Source organism: Eucyclogobius newberryi, unplaced genomic scaffold (genome assembly GCF_026437365.1).
Source record: "Eucyclogobius newberryi isolate DKJ021-1_F unplaced genomic scaffold, fEucNew1.0.hap1 SCAF_22, whole genome shotgun sequence".
NCBI classification, from domain to species: domain Eukaryota; kingdom Metazoa; phylum Chordata; class Actinopteri; order Gobiiformes; family Gobiidae; genus Eucyclogobius; species Eucyclogobius newberryi.
Genome location: NW_027315857.1, coordinates 26,242,591 through 26,262,802, shown reverse-complemented (window position 1 = coordinate 26,262,802; position 20,212 = coordinate 26,242,591). Strand labels below are relative to the sequence as shown.

The 20,212-nt window shown below is 47.6% G+C and overlaps 1 protein-coding gene across 1 annotated transcript; it reads left to right on the top strand.

Annotated features, from left to right (window-relative positions):
* The first annotated feature begins 649 nt into the window (after positions 1–649).
* On the top strand, positions 650–13,295 carry LOC140371903 (myelin-oligodendrocyte glycoprotein-like). Its single transcript, XM_072459138.1, has 5 exons — positions 650–712; positions 10,655–11,005; positions 11,083–11,115; positions 11,881–11,991; positions 12,057–13,295. The coding sequence occupies exons 1-5, from the start codon at positions 652–654 to the stop codon at positions 12,368–12,370; spliced, it is 870 nt and encodes a 289-aa protein (XP_072315239.1). The 5' UTR covers positions 650–651; the 3' UTR covers positions 12,371–13,295.
* Positions 13,296–20,212: the final 6,917 nt, after the last annotated feature.

Sequence of the window (20,212 nt, the reverse complement as noted above, 5' to 3'; positions counted from 1 at the left end):
CTGCTCCAGATGAACGGCTCTACATGTGCACTCTCACCTCACAACAAGAAGGTCCCACGTTTAAACCATGGTTGGACTAAATAAAGGTGTTTTATGGTCTTATTGTGTGTCGGATCAGAACTGTTGTGTCATTTATGTGGCTCTTGTTTACAGTCTGGTTGCTATGGTAACAGCTGTGGAATCACCTCTGCCTGTGTCATATTTGTGCTCTCGTCCAACCAGGAAGTACAAGTTTAAACTTTACACAAACAGGCAAAATGTTGAGTCAAATCTGAAATATAATAGTGTTTTAGTGAAATGTGCAGTTTAAGCTGTCGTGTGGAGTTGAAGAAGAATGAAACCTGCATTTTAATGACGCTCTGGGTTAAATGCAGTACCACCTGACGCCAATAGATGGCAGGGTCAGACAGGTACACAATAAAGTCTGTTTTCACAATGATATTTATATTTGTATTAATGTCGTTTTCTTATTTATTTCATTTCTCTATTAAACCTGGCGTGCCTATAATTAGACTTCCGCCGTCGCACCCTCAAACAAAGGTGATACTTCATGTTTTAGTTCTGATCCTTTGTCTATTATAATAATGAAAGGGAAAGTGATTTCAGAAGTAGAACACGACGGTGTAACTTTCATTCAGTCGACATTTAACCATGTGGATGTGTGTTCTTTTCCTCGGGGCAGTTGTACACGTCATCCAAGGCGTCGAGCCGGGTCAGTATTCACACATTCACTTTTATTCACTTGTTTTATTCGAGGAAAAGCGAGAAAAGCGAGACACAAACACTGAAGGATTTAAAGCTTTAAAACACAAACTAATGAAAAAGACGCGCGTAAACGGAGGGTTTAGTCCTGGTTTAGTCCTGGTTTAGTCCTGGTTTAGTCCTGGTTTAGTCCTGGTTTAGCCCTGGTTTAGACCTGGTTTAGTCCTGGTTTAGTCCTGGTTTAGTCCTGGTTTAGTCCTGGTTTAGTCCTGGTGTAGCCCTGGTTTAGACCTGGTTTAGTCCTGGTTTAGTCCTGGTTTAGTCCTGGTTTAGACCTGGTTTAGACCTGGTTTAGCCCTGGTTTAGTCCTGGTTTAGTCCTGGTTTAGTCCTGGTTTAGTCCTGGTTTAGCCCTGGTTTAGTCCTGGTTTAGCCCTGGTTTAGTCCTGGTTTAGTCCTGGTTTAGTCCTGGTTTAGCCCTGGTTTGGACTTGGTTTAGTCCTGGTTTAGTCCTGGTTTAGCCCTGGTTTATTCCTGGTTTAGTCCTGGTTTAGTCCTGGTTTAGTCCTGGTTTAGTCCTGGTTTAGCCCTGGTTTGGACTTGGTTTAGTCCTGGTTTAGTCCTGGTTTAGACCTGGTTTAGTCCTGGTTTAGTCCTGGTTTAGCCCTGGTTTGGACTTGGTTTAGTCCTGGTTTAGTCCTGGTTTAGTCCTGGTTTAGTCCTGGTTTAGTCCTGGTTTAGTCCTGGTTTAGTCCTGGTTTAGCCCTGGTTTAGACCTGGTTTAGTCCTGGTTTAGTCCTGGTTTAGTCCTGGTTTAGACCTGGTTTAGTCCTGGTTTAGTCCTGGTTTAGTCCTGGTTTAGACCTGGTTTAGCCCTGGTTTAGTCCTGGTTTAGTCCTGGTTTAGTCCTGGTTTAGCCCTGGTTTAGCCCTGGTTTAGTCCTGGTTTAGTCCTGGTTTAGTCCTGGTTTAGTCCTGGTTTAGCCCTGGTTTAGTCCTGGTTTAGCCCTGGTTTAGTCCTGGTTTAGTCCTGGTTTAGTCCTGGTTTAGTCCTGGTTTAGCCCTGGTTTGGACTTGGTTTAGTCCTGGTTTAGTCCTGGTTTAGCCCTGGTTTATTCCTGGTTTAGTCCTGGTTTAGTCCTGGTTTAGTCCTGGTTTAGTCCTGGTTTAGCCCTGGTTTGGACTTGGTTTAGTCCTGGTTTAGTCCTGGTTTAGACCTGGTTTAGTCCTGGTTTAGTCCTGGTTTAGCCCTGGTTTGGACTTGGTTTAGTCCTGGTTTAGTCCTGGTTTAGTCCTGGTTTGGACTTGGGGAGGGTTTTGTGACGCATTCACTTCACCAGCTCGGAGCTCATTCTGATGGTTTTAAACATACTTTTGTCACAGATTCTGTAAATGCAGTTTTAAGACGTAAACACGGAAAACAAGGCGTGTGACGCTTCAGTGTCACAGGGAAACCACCGGTTTAGTCCTGGTTTAGACCTGGTTTAGTCCTGGTTTAGTCCTGGTTTAGACCTGGTTTAGTCCTGGTTTAGAACTGGTTTAGTCCTGGTTTAGTCCTGGGTTAGTCCTGGTTTAGACCTGGTTTAGACCTGGTTTAGTCCTGGTTTAGACCTGGTTTAGTCCTGGTTTAGACCTGGCTTAGTCCTGGTTTAGTCCTGGTTTAGACCTGGTTTAGACCTGGTTTAGTCCTGGTTTAGACCTGGTTTAGTCCTGGTTTAGTCCTGGTTTAGTCCTGGTTTAGACCTGGTTTAGTCCTGGTTTAGACCTGGTTTAGTCCTGGTTTAGTCCTGGTTTAGACCTGGTTTAGACCTGGTTTAGTCCTGGTTTAGACCTGGTTTAGACCTGGTTTAGTCCTGGTTTAGACCTGGTTTAGTCCTGGTTTAGACCTGGTTTAGTCCTGGTTTAGACCTGGTTTAGTCCTGGTTTAGTCCTGGTTTAGACCTGGTTTAGACCTGGTTTAGTCCTGGTTTAGACCTGGTTTAGACCTGGTTTAGTCCTGGTTTAGACCTGGTTTAGTCCTGGTTTAGACCTGGCTTAGTCCTGGTTTAGTCCTGGTTTAGTCCTGGTTTAGACCTGGCTTAGTCCTGGTTTAGTCCTGGTTTAGTCCTGGTTTAGTCCTGGTTTAGACCTGGTTTAGTCCTGGTTTAGTCCTGGTTTAGACCTGGTTTAGACCTGGTTTAGTCCTGGTTTAGACCTGGTTTAGACCTGGTTTAGTCCTGGTTTAGACCTGGTTTAGTCCTGGTTTAGACCTGGTTTAGTCCTGGTTTAGACCTGGTTTAGTCCTGGTTTAGTCCTGGTTTAGACCTGGTTTAGACCTGGTTTAGTCCTGGTTTAGACCTGGTTTAGACCTGGTTTAGTCCTGGTTTAGACCTGGTTTAGTCCTGGTTTAGACCTGGCTTAGTCCTGGTTTAGTCCTGGTTTAGTCCTGGTTTAGACCTGGTTTAGACCTGGTTTAGACCTGGCTTAGTCCTGGTTTAGTCCTGGTTTAGACCTGGGTTAGACCTGGTTTAGACCTGGGTTAGTCCTGGGTTGCATTTTCAGGAATAACTACTACAGCCACCACACCCAACACTAAGAGTACAACCTACTTACTATAGAATAAATGTACTTTTATTGTACTTTTTATCAGTTATTCTGTAGATTCTATTATAGTAAAGTACTAAAAGTGTTTACATTACATTTTACATTTAAACGTATTTAGATTGATGCATTTTCTTCATGATTACTTCAAATGAAAATAATACCTATGTTTAGTCCTGGTTTAGTCCTGGTTTAGTCCTGGTTTAGTCCTTAACCCACGACCTTAACCCACAACCCTAACCCACGACCTTAACCCACGACCCTAACCCACGACCCTAACCCACGACCTTAACCCACGACCTTAGCTCATAACCCTAACCCACGACCTTAACCCACAACCCTAACCCACGACCTTAACCCAGGACCCTAACCCAGGACCCTAACCCACGACCTTAACCCACGACCTTAACCCACGACCCTAACCCACGACCTTAACCCACGACCCTAACCCACGACCTTAACCCACGACCTTAACCCACGACCTTAACCCACGAGCCTAACCCACGACCTTAACCCACGACCTTAACCCACGACCTTAGCTCACGACCCTAACCCACGACCTTAACCCACAACCCTAACCCACGACCTTAACCCACAACCCTAACCCAGGACCCAAACCCACGTCCCTAACTCACGACCTTAACCCACGACCTTAGCTCATGACCCAAACCCACGACCTTAACCCACAACCCTAACCCACGACCTTAACCCAGGACCCTAACCCAGGACCCTAACCCACGACCTTAACCCACGACCTTAACCCACGACCCTAACCCACGACCTTAACCCACGACCCTAACCCACGACCTTAACCCACGACCTTAACCCACAATCCTAACCCACGACCTTAACCCACGACCCTAACCCACGTCCCTAACCCACGACCTTAACCCACGACCTTAGCTCACGACCCTAACCCACGACCTTTACCCACGACCCTAACCCACGACCTTAACCCACGACCTTAACCCACGACCCTAACCCACGACCTTAACCCACGACCTTAACCCACGACCTTAACCCACGACCTTAACCCACGACCCTAACCCACGATCTTAACCCACGACCTTAACCCACGACCCTAACCCACGACCTTAACCCACGACCTTAACCCACGACCTTAACCCACGACCTTAACCCACGACCCTAACCCACGACCTTAACCCACGACCCTAACCCACGATCTTAACCCACGACCTTAACCCACGACCCTAACCCACGATCTTAACCCACGACCTTAACCCACGACCCTAACCCACGACCTTAACCCATGACCCTAACCCAAGACCTTAACCCACAACCCTAGCCCACGACCTTAACCCACGACCCTAACCCACGACCTTAACCCACGACCTTAACCCACGACCCTAACCCACGACCTTAACCCACGACCTTAACCCACGACCCTAACCCACGACCTTAACCCACGACCCTAACCCACGACCTTAACCCAGGACCCAAACCCACAACCCTAACCCACGACCTTAACCCACGACCTTAACCCACGACGTTAACCCACGACCCTAACCCACGACCCTAACCCACGACCCTAACCCACGACCTTAACCCACGACCCTAACCCACGACCTTAACCCACAACCGTAACCAACGCCCTTAACCCACGACCCTAACCAACGACCCTAACCAACGACCTTAACCCACGACCTTAACCCACGACCCTAACCCACGACCTTAACCCACGACCTTAACCAACGATCTTAACCAACGACCTTAACCCACGACCCTAACCCACGACCTTAACCCACGACATTAACCCACGACCTTACCCCACGATCTTAACCCACGACCTTAACCCACGACCTTAACCCACGACCTTAACCCACGACCCTAACCCACGACCTTAACCCACGACCTTAACCCACGATCTTAACCCAACCCACGACCTTAACCCACGACCTTAACCCACGATCTTAACCCACGATCTTAACCCACGACCTTAACCCACGATCTTAACCCACGATCTTAACCCACGACCTTAACCGACGACCTTAGCTCATGACCCTAACCCACGACCTTAACCCACGACCTTAGCTCATGACCCTAACCCACGACCTTAACCCACAACCTTAACCCACGACCTTAGCTCACGACCCTAACCCACGACCTTAACCCACGACCCTAACCCATGACCTTAACCCACGACCTTAGCTCACGACCCTAACCCACGACCTTAACCCACGACCCTAACCCACGTCCCTAACCCACGACCTTAACCCACGACCTTAGCTCACAACCCTAACCCACGACTTTAAACCACGACCCTAACCCACGACCTTAACCCACAACCCTAACCCAGGACCCAAACCCACGTCCCTAACCCACGACTTTAACCCACGACCTTAGCTCATGACCCTAACCCACGACCTTAACCCACAACCCTAACCCACGACCTTAACCCGCGACCCTAACCCAGGACTCTAACCCACGACCTTAACCCACGACCTTAACCCACGACCCTAACCCACGACCTTAACCCACGACCCTAACCCACGACCTTAACCCACGACCTTAACCCACAATCCTAACCCACGACCTTAACCCACGACCCTAACCCCAGTCCCTAACCCACGACCTTAACCCACGACCTTAGCTCACGACCCTAACCCACAACCTTTACCCACGACCCTAACCCACGACCTTAACCCACGACCTTAACCCACGACCCTAACCCACGATCTTAACCCACGACCTTAACCCACGACCCTAACCCGCGATCTTAACCCACGACCTTAACCCACGACCCTAACCCACGACCTTAACCCACGACCCTAACCCAAGACCTTAACCCACGACCCTAGCCCACGACCTTAACCCACGACCTTAACCCATGACCTTAACCCACGACCCTAACCCACGACCTTAACCCACGACCCTAACCCACGACCTTAACCCACGACCCAAACCCACAACCCTAACCCACGACCTTAACCCACGACCTTAACCCACGACCCTAACCCACGTCCCTAACCCACGACCTTAACCCACGACCTTAGCTCACAACCCTAACCCACGACTTTAAACCACGACCCTAACCCACGACCCTAACCCACGACCTTAACCCACAACCCTAACCCAGGACCCAAACCCACGTCCCTAACCCACGACTTTAACCCACGACCTTAGCTCATGACCCTAACCCACGACCTTAACCCACAACCCTAACCCACGACCTTAACCCGCGACCCTAACCCAGGACTCTAACCCACGACCTTAACCCACGACCTTAACCCACGACCCTAACCCACGACCTTAACCCACGACCCTAACCCACGACCTTAACCCACGACCTTAACCCACAATCCTAACCCACGACCTTAACCCACGACCATAACCCAAGTCCCTAACCCACGACCTTAACCCACGACCTTAGCTCACGACCCTAACCCACGACCTTTACCCACGACCCTAACCCACGACCTTAACCCACGACCTTAACCCACGACCCTAACCCACGATCTTAACCCACGACCTTAACCCACGACCCTAACCCGCGATCTTAACCCACGACCTTAACCCACGACCCTAACCCACGACCTTAACCCACGACCCTAACCCAAGACCTTAACCCACGACCCTAGCCCACGACCTTAACCCACGACCTTAACCCACGACCCGAACCCACAACCCTAACCCACGACCTTAACCCACGACCTTAACCCACGACCTTAACCCACGACCCTAACCCACGACCCTAACCCACGACCCTAACCCACGACCTTAACCCACGACCCTAACCCACGACCTTAACCCACGACCCTAACCAACGACCTTAACCCACGACCCTAACCCACGACCCTAACCCACGACCCTAACCCACGACCTTAACCCACGACCCTAACCAACGACCTTAACCCACAACCTTAACCAATGCCCTTAACCCACGACCCTAACCAACGACCCTAACCAACGACCTTAACCCACGACCTTAACCCACGACCCTAACCCACGACCTTAACCCACGACCTTAACCAACGATCTTAACCTACGACCTTAACCCACGACCCTAACCCACGACCTTAACCAACGATCTTAACCCACGAACTTAACCCACGACCCTAACCCACGACCTTAACCCACGACCTTAACCCACGATCTTAACCCAACCCACGACCTTAACCCACAACCTTAACCAACGCCCTTAACCCACGACCCTAACCAACGACCCTAACCAACGACCTTAACCCACGACCTTAACCCACGACCCTAACCCACGACCTTAACCCACGACCTTAACCAACGATCTTAACCCACGAACTTAACCCACGACCCTAACCCACGACCTTAACCCACGACCTTAACCCACGACCTTAACCCACGATCTTAACCCACGACCTTAACCCACGACCTTAACCCACGACCTTAACCCACGACCCTAACCCACGACCTTAACCCACGACCTTAACCCACGATCTTAACCCAACCCACGACCTTAACCCACGACCTTAACCCACGACCTTAACCCACGATCTTAACCCACAATCTTAACCCACGACCTTAACCCACGATCTTAACCCACGATCTTAACCCACGACCTTAACCCACGTCCCTAACCCACGACCTTAACCCACGACCTTAGCTCATGACCCTAACCCACGACCTTAACCCACAACCCTAACCCAGGACCCTAACCCACGACCTTAACCCACGACCTTAACCCACGACCCTAACCCACGACCTTAACCCACGACCTTAACCAACGATCTTAACCCACGAACTTAACCCACGACCCTAACCCACGACCTTAACCCACGACCTTAACCCACGATCTTAACCCAACCCACGACCTTAACCCACAACCTTAACCAACGCCCTTAACCCACGACCCTAACCAACGACCCTAACCAACGACCTTAACCCACGACCTTAACCCACGACCCTAACCCACGACCTTAACCCACGACCTTAACCAACGATCTTAACCCACGAACTTAACCCACGACCCTAACCCACGACCTTAACCCACGACCTTAACCCACGACCTTAACCCACGATCTTAACCCACGACCTTAACCCACGACCTTAACCCACGACCTTAACCCACGACCCTAACCCACGACCTTAACCCACGACCTTAACCCACGATCTTAACCCAACCCACGACCTTAACCCACGACCTTAACCCACGACCTTAACCCACGATCTTAACCCACAATCTTAACCCACGACCTTAACCCACGATCTTAACCCACGATCTTAACCCACGACCTTAACCCACGTCCCTAACCCACGACCTTAACCCACGACCTTAGCTCATGACCCTAACCCACGACCTTAACCCACAACCCTAACCCAGGACCCTAACCCACGACCTTAACCCACGACCTTAACCCACGACCCTAACCCACGACCTTAACCCACGACCCTAACCCACGACCTTAACCCACGACCCTAACCCACGACCTTAACCCACGACCTTAACCCACAATCCTAACCCACGACCTTAACCCACGACCCTAACCCACGTCCCTAACCCACGACCTTAACCCACGACCTTAGCTCACGACCCTAACCCACGACATTTACCCACGACCCTAACCCACGACCTTAACCCACGACCTTAGCCCACGACCCTAACCCACGACCTTAACCCACGACCTTAACCCACGACCCTAACCCACGATCTTAACCCACGACCTTAACCCACGACCCTAACCCACGACCTTAACCCACGACCCTAACCCAAGACCTTAACCCACGACCCTAGCCCACGACCTTAACCCACGACCTTAACCCACGATCTTAACCCAACCCACGACCTTAACCCACGACCTTAACCCACGACCCTAACCCACGATCTTAACCCACGACCCTAACCCACGACCTTAACCCACAACCCTAACCCAGGACCCTAACCCACGACCTTAACCCACGACCTTAACCCACGACCCTAACCCACGACCTTAACCCACGACCCTAACCCACGACCTTAACCCACGACCCTAACCCACGACCTTAACCCACGACCTTAACCCACAATCCTAACCCACGACCTTAACCCACGACCCTAACCCACGTCCCTAACCCACGACCTTAACCCACGACCTTAGCTCACGACCCTAACCCACGACATTTACCCACGACCCTAACCCACGACCTTAACCCACGACCTTAGCCCACGACCCTAACCCACGACCTTAACCCACGACCTTAACCCACGACCCTAACCCACGATCTTAACCCACGACCTTAACCCACGACCCTAACCCACGACCTTAACCCACGACCCTAACCCAAGACCTTAACCCACGACCCTAGCCCACGACCTTAACCCACGACCTTAACCCACGATCTTAACCCAACCCACGACCTTAACCCACGACCTTAACCCATGACCCTAACCCACGACCTTAACCCACGACCTTAACCCACGATCTTAACACACGAACTTAACCCACGACCCTAACCCACGACCTTAACCCACGACCTTAACCCACGACCTTAACCCACGATCTTAACCCACGACCTTAACCCACGACCTTAACCCACGACCTTAACCCACGACCCTAACCCACGACCTTAACCCACGACCTTAACCCACGATCTTAACCCAACCCACGACCTTAACCCACGACCTTAACCCACGACCTTAACCCACGACCTTAACCCACTATCTTAACCCACGAACTTAACCCACGACCCTAACCCACGACCTTAACCCACGACCTTAACCCACGACCTTAACCTTATAAAAAGTGATATTAAGTCAAAAGATAAGAACGCGTGAAGCGTGAGTCTGTGACGGGGCGAGTCCGTCCAGTGCGTGGTCCCAGGTCAGAGCATGTGAGAAGACGCACGCGCCCGTGTCACTGTCTGCTGCACGCAGCGCCAAATCATTTAATCGCAATACAATTGCCGTGACTAAAGAGTGCACACTTCTAAGAGTGCACACTAAGAACGCACACTTCTAAGAGTGCATACTTCTAAGAGTGCACACTAAGAGCGCACACTTCTAAGAGTGCACACTTCTAAGAGTGCACACTTCTAAGAGTGCACACTAAGAGCACACACTTCCAAGAGTGCACACTTCCAAGAGTGCACACTTCTAAGAGCGCACACTTCTAAGGCTGCACACTTAGAAGTGTCAGTTCTACCAATGCAAAACAGGCTAAATCTACAGTTACTCTCACCTGCGCCCCCCCTCCCCCTCCTCCTGTTGTGTGTTTTGTGCAAACCTGGAAGAAAAAATATTTTTAAATTGAAATATATTTACATTTATGTAATATTTAATAATATATCATATTTATATTTCTTCCGCCTGTTCAATACATTTCATTTAAAAATCCGTAAACCAAATAATAACATAACTGTGGCCTAACTTACATAGTTTAATTCGACTTATTTCTCCTGCCACAGAGTTCAAAGTGGTCGCTGATAAACCTCAGCAGGAGGTGGAGGTGAACCACGATGTCGTCCTGTCCTGCCACACGGAGCCGGAGATGGACCTGACCAACCAGAGCGTGACGTGGACTCTAGAATTCCAGCTCAAGAATCAAAACAAGGTCGTGTACTATTGGAGGAACGGTGAGGACGACACAGATGATCAACACAAGGATTTCAAAGACCGAGTGAAACTTCTCAAAGAACATCTGAACATCGGAGGAGTTTCTGTCGAGATCAAAAACGTAACTATGGCAGATGAGGGGACCTACAAGTGTCTCATGACAACATCGAAAGTTAAAATGAGCGCCAACATGACACTTAATGGTAAGATTTGTTTCCTTCACACTCCTGCACAGCGTTTGCTCGTGGAAGACTCAGTGATGTTTGTGCTTGTCCCACAGTGACATCTGAGGGTTCAGATCGTACCGGGAAAGGTACGAATCACTCTGCATCATCACTTACGAGTCACGTCTGCGGATTGGAGCGATCCCGTTGTCCAGCAACTGAGGCTCGGGTGTTGGGAACGTGGTGTAGAAAGTGCCGTGTTTCAACCATAAAAGATGTGAATTAAATGTGCCGCTTGTAACAGTGAAATGACACTTGAAAGAGCCACGTAATGATGCCACTTATTAATCATCTTTATTTGTAGTGGGACGGCTCTTTGAGCCAGCTCTCATTTTGAAGGTTAAACAACAAACAAACAAATACAGATACAATACAACTCAATACATAAAATGTAACAAACACATAAAACATGTATTGATAAAATACACTGGCCATAACTTATTTTCTCTTGTGCGTTGCACCACGTGCTTCACCTGTGAGCGCTGTGTTAGCTCAATATTCATTTTCACCAGTCAAAATGTATGTGTCTGTCACACTTTAATACAAAGTACAAAGGACAAAAGCAGAGTTAGTTTTCTTTAAGCTAAAAGTTCTGGTTTTTCAAATTTTTCCAAAAAAGAAATTCAATTTCAAATGCGAATGTGTTCAAATATAATGTACACAGCTTTAGACCTGGTTTAGAGCTGGTTTAGTCCTGGTTTAGTCCTGGTTTAGACCTGGTTTAGAGCTGGTTTAGTCCTGGTTTAGAGCTGGTTTAGAGCTGGTTTAGTCCTGGTTTAGTCCTGGTTTAGACCTGGTTTAGACCTGGTTTAGCTCTTAGTGAACTCTAAGTCTTTGTTCTCCTTTGCCTCTAGATTATCGATACCTTGGATCTTCTGCTATAGCTGGGATCGTTCTAGCAGTTCTGGTTCTGGCAGGTCTGGCAGGTCTGGTGATCTGGTTGTACAGGAAATCCAGGCCCAAAGGTGAGGTCATCACTGCTGATCTGAAAAAACTCTAAAACCAACTCTAACAAAACCTTTATTTTTAGACACACCCACAGTGTTATACAGCAATGTCCCTCATGACCAACCACCTGGACCAGACAATGCACCCAATCAGGGGATAGAACTACCAACCAATCAGGAGCCAGAACCACCGGCCAATCAGGAGCCAAAACCACCGTCCAATCAGGTGATAGAACTACCGACCAATCAGGAGGGAGAACAATTACTCCAGACCAACAATGACGCCACAACCAGCCAATCAGGATCAAGAGAAACTCGCTCAAGAACCAGCCAAGAGAAGAGTGAGAGCCAGGAGGAGGAGCTCACGTCTGAAACACCCAATGAAATCACCCGTTAAAACACTTTCACACTAGTTCTGGTTTGGTTCTGGTTTAGTCCTGGTTTAGACCCGGTTTAGACCTGGTTTCGACCTGGTTTCGACCTGGTTTAGTCCTGGTTTAGACCCTGTTTAGACCTGGTTTTGTCCTGGTTTAGACCTGGTTTAGTCCTGGTTTAGACCTGGTTTAGTCCTGGTTTAGACCTGGTTTAGTCCTGGTTTAGACCCTGTTTAGACCTGGTTTTGTCCTGGTTTAGTCCTGGTTTAGACCCTGTTTAGACCTGGTTTTGTCCTGGTTTAGACCTGGTTTAGTCCTGGTTTTGTCCTGGTTTAGACCTGGTTTAGTCCTGGTTTAGTCCTGGTTTAGACCCTGTTTAGACCTGGTTTTGTCCTGGTTTAGACCTGGTTTAGTCCTGGTTTAGACCTGGTTTAGTCCTGGTTTAGACCTGGTTTAGTCCTGGTTTAGACCCTGTTTAGACCTGGTTTAGTCCTGGTTTAGACCTGGTTTAGAGCTGGTTTAGTCCTGGTTTAGTCCTGGTTTAGACCTGGTTTAGTCCTGGTTTAGACCTGGTTTAGTCCTGGTTTAGATCTGGTTTAGAGCTGGTTTAGTCCTGGTTTAGACCTTGTTTAGTCCTGGTTTGGAGCTGGTTTAGTCCTGGTTTAGACCTGGTTTAAAACTGGTTTAGACCTGGTTTAGTCCTGGTTTAGACCTGGTTTAGACCTGGTTTAGTCCTGGTTTAGACCTGGTTTAGTCCTGGTTTAGACATGGTTTAGAGCTGGTTTAGACCTGGTTTAGTCCTGGTTTAGACCTGGTTTAGAGCTGGTTTAGAGCTGGTTTAGTCCTGGTTTAGACCTGGTTTAGAGCTGGTTTAGTCCTGGTTTAGTCCTGGTTTAGACCTGGTTTAGTCCTGGTTTAGACCTGGTTTAGACCTTGTTTAGTCCTGGTTTAGAGCTGGTTTAGTCCTGGTTTAGACCTGGTTTAGACCTGGTTTAGTCCTGGTTTAGACCTGGTTTAGAGCTGGTTTAGTCCTGGTTTAGACCTGGTTTAGACCTGGTTTAGACCTGGTTTAGTCCTGGTTTAGACCTGGTTTAGAGCTGGTTTAGAGCTGGTTTAGACCTGGTTTAGTCCTGGTTTAGTCCTGGTTTGGACCTGGTTTAGACCTGGTTTAGTCCTGGTTTAGACCCGGTTTAGACCCGGTTTAGTCCTGGAATAAACCTGGTTTGGACCTGGTTTAGACCTGGTTTAGTCCTGAAATAGACCTGGTTTAGTCCTGGTTTAGACCCTGTTTAGACCTGGTTTAGTCCTGGTTTAGACCTGTTTTAGTCCTGGTTTAGACCTGGTTTAGTCCTGGTTTAGACCTGGTTTAGACCTGGTTTAGTCCTGGTTTAGACCTGGTTTAGTCCTGGTTTAGACCTGGTTTAGTCCTGGTTTAGACCTTGTTTAGTCCTGGTTTAGACCCTGTTTGGACCTGGTTTAGTCCTGGTTTAGACCTGGTTTAGTCCTGGTTTAGACCTGGTTTAGTCCTGGTTTAGACCTTGTTTAGTCCTGGTTTAGACCCTGTTTAGACCTGGTTTAGTCCTGGTTTAGACCTGGTTTAGTCCTGGTTTAGTCCTGGTTTAGTCCTGGTTTAGACCTGGTTTAGTCCTGGTTTAGACCTGGTTTGGAGCTGGTTTAGTCCTGGTTTAGACCTGGTTTAAAACTGGTTTAGACCTGGTTTAGTCCTGGTTTAGACCTGGTTTAGAGCTGGTTTAGTCCTGGTTTAGTCCTGGTTTAGACCTGGTTTAGTCCTGGTTTAGACCTGGTTTAGTCCTGGTTTAGATATGGTTTAGAGCTGGTTTAGACCTGGTTTAGTCCTGGTTTAGACCTGGTTTAGACCTGGTTTAGTCCTGGTTTAGACCTGGTTTAGACCTGGTTTAGTCCTGGTTTAGAGCTGGTTTAGAGCTGGTTTAGTCCTGGTTTAGACCTGGTTTAGACCTGGTTTAGAGCTGGTTTAGTCCTGGTTTAGTCCTGGTTTAGACCTGGTTTAGTCCTGGTTTAGACCTGGTTTAGACCTTGTTTAGTCCTGGTTTAGAGCTGGTTTAGTCCTGGTTTAGTCCTGGTTTAGACCTGGTTTAGAGCTGGTTTAGTCCTGGTTTAGACCTGGTTTAGACCTGGTTTAGACCTGGTTTAGTCCTGGTTTAGACCTGGTTTAGAGCTGGTTTAGAGCTGGTTTAGACCTGGTTTAGTCCTGGTTTAGTCCTGGTTTGGACCTGGTTTAGACCTGGTTTAGTCCTGGTTTAGACCCTGTTTAGACCTGGTTTAGTCCTGGTTTAGACCTGGTTTAGTCCTGCTTTAGACCTGGTTTAGTCTTGGTTTAGACCTGGTTTAGACCTGGTTTAGTCCTGGTTTAGACCTGGTTTAGTCCTGGTTTAGACCTGGTTTAGTCCTGGTTTAGACCTGGTTTAGACCCTGTTTAGACCTGGTTTAGTCCTGGTTTAGACCTGGTTTAGTCCTGGTTTAGTCCTGGTTTAGTCCTGGTTTAGACCTGGTTTAGTCCTGGTTTAGACCTGGTTTAGTCCTGGTTTAGACCTGGTTTAGACCTTGTTTAGTCCTGGTTTAGACCTGGTTTAGACCTGGTTTAGTCCTGGTTTAGACCCGGTTTAGAGCTGGTTTAGTCCTGGTTTAGTCCTGGTTTAGACCTGGTTTAGTCCTGGTTTAGACCTGGTTTAGAGCTGGTTTAGACCTGGTTTAGTCCTGGTTTAGAGATGGTTTAGTCCTGGTTTAGTCCTGGTTTAGACCTGGTTTAGTCCTGGTTTAGTCCTGGTTTAGTCCTGGTTTAGTCCTGGTTTAGACCCGGTTTAGACCTTCTTTAGTCCTGGTTTAGTCCTGGTTTAAACCTGGTTTAGAGATGGTTTAGTCCTGGTTTAGTCCTGGTTTAGACCTGGTTTAGTCCTGGTTTAGACCTGGTTTAGAGCTGGTTTAGACCTGGTTTAGTCCTGGTTTAGAGATGGTTTAGTCCTGGTTTAGTCCTGGTTTAGACCTGGTTTAGTCCTGGTTTAGTCCTGGTTTAGTCCTGGTTTAGTCCTGGTTTAGACCCGGTTTAGACCTTCTTTAGTCCTGGTTTAGTCCTGGTTTAGACCCGGTTTAGACCCGGTTTAATCCTGGTTTAGACCCGGTTTAGACCTGGTTTAGTCCTGGTTTAGACCTGGTTTAGACCCTGTTTAGACCTGGTTTAGTCCTGGTTTAGACCTTGTTTTAGTCCTGGTTTAGACCTGGTTTAGTCCTGGTTTAGACCTGGTTTAGACCTGGTTTAGTCCTGGTTTAGACCTGGTTTAGTCCTGGTTTAGACCTGGTTTAGTCCTGGTTTAGACCCTGTTTAGACCTGGTTTAGTCCTGGTTTAGACCTGGTTTAGTCCTGGTTTAGTCCTGGTTTAGACCTGGTTTAGTCCTGGTTTAGACCTGGTTTAGTCCTGGTTTGGACCTGGTTTAGAGCTGGTTTAGTCCTGGTTTAGTCCTTGTTTAGACCTGGTTTAGTCCTGGTTTAGACCTGGTTTAGTCCTGGTTTAGACCCGGTTTAGAGCTGGTTTAGTCCTGGTTTAGACCTGGTTTAGTCCTGGTTTAGACCTGGTTTAGTCCTGGTTTAGACCTGGTTTAGACCTGGTTTAGTCCTGGTTTAGACCTGGTTTAGTCCTGGTTTAGACCTGGTTTAGTCCTGGTTTAGACCTGGTTTAGTCCTGATTTAGTCCTGGTTTAGACCTGGTTTAGAGCTGGTTTAGTCCTGGTTTAGTCCTGGTTTAGACCTGGTTTAGTCCTGGTTTAGACCTGGTTTAGTCCTGGTTTAGACCTGGTTTAGAGCTGGTTTAGTCCTGGTTTAGTCCTTGTTTAGACCTGGTTTAGTCCTGGTTTAGACCTGGTTTAGTCCTGGTTTAGACCCGGTTTAGAGCTGGTTTAGTCCTGGTTTAGACCTGGTTTAGTCCTGGTTTAGACCTGGTTTAGTCCTGGTTTAGACCTGGTTTAGTCCTGGTTTAGACCTGGTTTAGACCTGGTTTAGTCCTGGTTTAGACCTGGTTTAGTCCTGGTTTAGACCTGGTTTAGTCCTGGTTTAGACCTGGTTTAGTCCTGATTTAGTCCTGGTTTAGACCTGGTTTAGAGCTGGTTTAGTCCTGGTTTAGACCTGGTTTAGTCCTGGTTTAGACCTGGTTTAGACCTGGTTTAGTCCAAACTTTTCTTAATTAAACACTTTTTAACACATTTTTATTCAAGTTTCATTTTAACTCTGTTCTTCACTAATCACCCAAAGTGCATATTGTTGTTGTTGTTGTTGTTGTTGACGTGACTCTTGGACGTCATAAACGCTGGTGCTGTGAGTTTGACCGTTATGAGGATCTACGCTGCCCCCAGTGGTCACAAAACAAAGTGCAGCTCAAACTTTACTGTTCAGGGTTTTTGTGCCGTTAGAGCGAGCGACAAGGACTGGACTGGACTGGACTGGACTGGATTGGACTGGACTGGACTGGATTGGACTGGACTGGACTGGATTGGACTGGACTGGACTGGACTGGTCTGGTCTGGACTGGACTGGACTGGATTGGACTGGACTGGACTGGACTGGATGGACTGGACTGGATTGGACTGGACTGGACTGGACTGGATTGGACTGGATTGGACTGGACTGGATTGGACTGGACTGGACTGGTCTGGACTGGATTGGACTGGACTGGACTGGTCTGGATTGGACTGGACTGGACTGGACTGGACTGGATTGGACTGGACTGGATTGGACTGGATTGGACTGGACTGGACTGGATTGGACTGGACTGGATTGGACTGGACTGGACTGGACTGGACTGGATTGGACTGGACTGGATTGGACTGGACTGGATTGGACTGGACTGGACTGGATTGGACTGGACTGGACTGGACTGGACTGGACTAGATTGGACTGGACTGGACTGGATTGGACTGGATGGACTGGACTGGATTGGACTGGACTGGACTGGATTGGACTGGACTGGACTGGATTGGACTGGATTGGACTGGACTGGATTGGACTGGACTGGACTGGACTGGATTGGACTGGATTGGACTGGACTGGACTGGATTGGACTGGACTGGACTGGTCTGGTCTGGACTGGACTGGATTGGACTGGACTGGACTGGTCTGGTCTGGACTGGACTGGACTGGATTGGACTGGATGGACTGGACTGGATTGGACTGGACTGGACTGGACTGGACTGGATTGGACTGGATTGGACTGGATTGGACTGGACTGGTCTGGTCTGGACTGGATTGGACTGGACTGGACTGGATTGGACTGGACTGGACTGGACTGGATTGGACTGGACTGGACTGGACTGGACTGGATTGGACTGGATTGGACTGGACTGGATTGGACTGGACTGTACTGGACTGGACTGGATTGGACTGGACTGGACTGGTCTGGATTGGACTGGATTGGACTGGATTGGACTGGACTGGACTGGACTGGATTGGACTGGACTGGTCTGGTCTGGACTGGACTGGACTGGACTGGTCTGGTCTGGACTGGATTGGACTGGACTGGTCTGGACTGGACTGGACTGGTCTGGTCTGGACTGGATTGGACTGGACTGGATTGGACTCTGTGACTCTTCGTGCTCAAAGTCTTTTATGATTTAAAATGAATGAGACGCTGAGGACGTGTTTGAGTCACATGACTCTAAAAACATCTGACTTCCTGTTTGTGCTGTTTTCAAACTGACGGGCGCGGCTCACACTGCACCTGCAGTTAAACACATATATGTATGTATATATATATATATATATATATATATATATATATATATATATATATATATATATATATATATATATATATATATATATATATATATATATATATATATATATATATATATATATTAGGAGCTTGAGCAGTCGAGTTATTGTGAAAACAAAAATGTGACTTTTTGTGCTGCTTGTTTTTTGTTTTGATTTTTGGGGAAAATTCTGTAAAAATGTTTCATATTTTATGAACTGAAATGATTTAATCTATAAAAGTTTAAGAGTTTATGTTTTTATTATGTTTATGTTTTGATCTTGTTTGTGCAGGAAATACTTTATGTCAGGAACATTTAAGAGTGAATTTTATGAACTGTTTTTTTAAACTTTAATGTTTTTTACTCTTTGAGTTTGTCTTGGTTTTTATCTGTTTTTATCTGTGTCTTTGTTTGTGTTTGTTTCTGTTTCAAACCGTTTTATCTCTAAATTAATTTGTCTATTTATTTCTCTTTGATTTAATTCTGTGAATGAAACAAAACTAGAAAAATTTGAAACTTCTTTTATTAGTTTTCCAAATAAAAAATAAATAAAGTCATTTTCTGTGTGAAAATTAATATAGTTTATGATTGTGGACAGTGTGCCTGAGGCTGGACAGTGTGCCTGAGGCTGGACAGTGTGCCTGAGGCTGGACTGTGTGCCTGAGGCTGGACAGTGTGCCTGAGGCTGGACAGTGTGCCTGAGGCTGGACTGTGTGCCTGAGGCTGGACGCCCTTGCACGAGTATGAATATGTAAATGTGCTCCGCTCTGCGCCACTTCCTGTGTCTGCGTTTGTTTTCTCAGAATCGACATTTGACCCACAAAAAGATGGAACCGCAAATAAAATCAGGTCAGACATTGGACTGAACGGATAAAACGTCCTCAAGTCGAGACGTTTCCACCTGGAGCTTGAGCTTTCACCGCGGCACAAACAGCGGGAGCTTTAGTCCTGGTTTAGTCCTGGTTTAGACCTGGTTTAGTCCTGGTTTAGTCCTGGTTTAGTCCTGGTTTAGTCCTTGTTTAGTCCTGGTTTAGTCCTTGTTTAGTCCTGGTTTAGTCCTGGTTTAGTCCTGGTTTAGTCCTGGTTTAGTCCTGGTTTAGTCCTTGTTTAGTCCTGGTTTAGTCCTGGTTTAGACCTGGTTTAGACCTGGTTTAGACCTGGTTTAGTCCTGGTTTAGTCCTGGTTTAGTCCTGGTTTAGTCCTGGTTTAGTCCTTGTTTAGTCCTGGTTTAGTCCTGGTTTAGACCCGGTTTAGTCCTGGTTTAGACCTGGTTTAGACCTGGTTTAGACCTGGTTTAGTCCTGGTTTAGACCTGGTTTAGACCTGGTTTAGACCTGGTTTAGTCCTGGTTTAGTCCTGGTTTAGTCCTGGTTTAGTCCTGGTTTAGTCCTTGTTTAGTCCTGGTTTAGTCCTGGTTTAGACCTGGTTTAGTCCTGGTTTAGTCCTGGTTTAGTCCTGGTTTAGACCTGGTTTAGACCTGGTTTAGACCTGGTTTAGACCTGGTTTAGACCTGGTTTAGTCCTTGTTTAGTCCTGGTTTAGTCCTGGTTTAGACCTGGTTCAGACCTGGTTTAGTCCTGGTTTAGTCCTGGTTTAGTCCTGGTTTAGTCCTGGTTTAGTCCTTGTTTAGTCCTGGTTTAGTCCTGGTTTAGACCTGGTTTAGACCTGGTTTAGTCCTGGTTTAGACCTGGTTTAGACCTGGTTTAGACCTGGTTTAGTCCTGGTTTAGACCTGGTTTAGACCTGGTTTAGACCTGGTTTAGACCTGGTTTAGACCTGGTTTAGTCCTGGTTTAGACCTGGTTTAGACCTGGTTTAGACCTGGTTTAGACCTGGTTCTTGTCTCTCCAGGTGGACATGGACCAGTTTTCGTGGCTCTTCGTGCTGCTGCTCAGTGAGTTTATCATTTCTCTGTTTTATGTTTTTTTTCTCTTTCAAAAGTTGCAAAGGTCAAAGTGTAAATATATGATTGATGTCATTGTTCATGCTCGGCTCCGTCAGAATTACATTTGAACTAAACTACTATGTGATCAAACACGTTCAGTTCACGTGCAGATTGGACTCTGTGTTTGTTTCCATGGTAACAAG

What these genes read in the sequence shown, in the direction of transcription:
- LOC140371903 (XM_072459138.1), top strand. Translation starts at nt 652, where the DNA reads ATGTGGATGTGTGTTCTTTTCCTCGGGGCAGTTGTACACGTCATCCAA. An exon ending in CATCCAAGGCGTCGAGCCGG is followed by an intron (nt 713 to 10,654) that starts GTCAGTATTCAC and finishes CTCCTGCCACAG; the next exon opens with AGTTCAAAGTGGTCGCTGAT. An exon ending in TTCAGATCGTACCGGGAAAG is followed by an intron (nt 11,116 to 11,880) that starts GTACGAATCACT and finishes CTTTGCCTCTAG; the next exon opens with ATTATCGATACCTTGGATCT.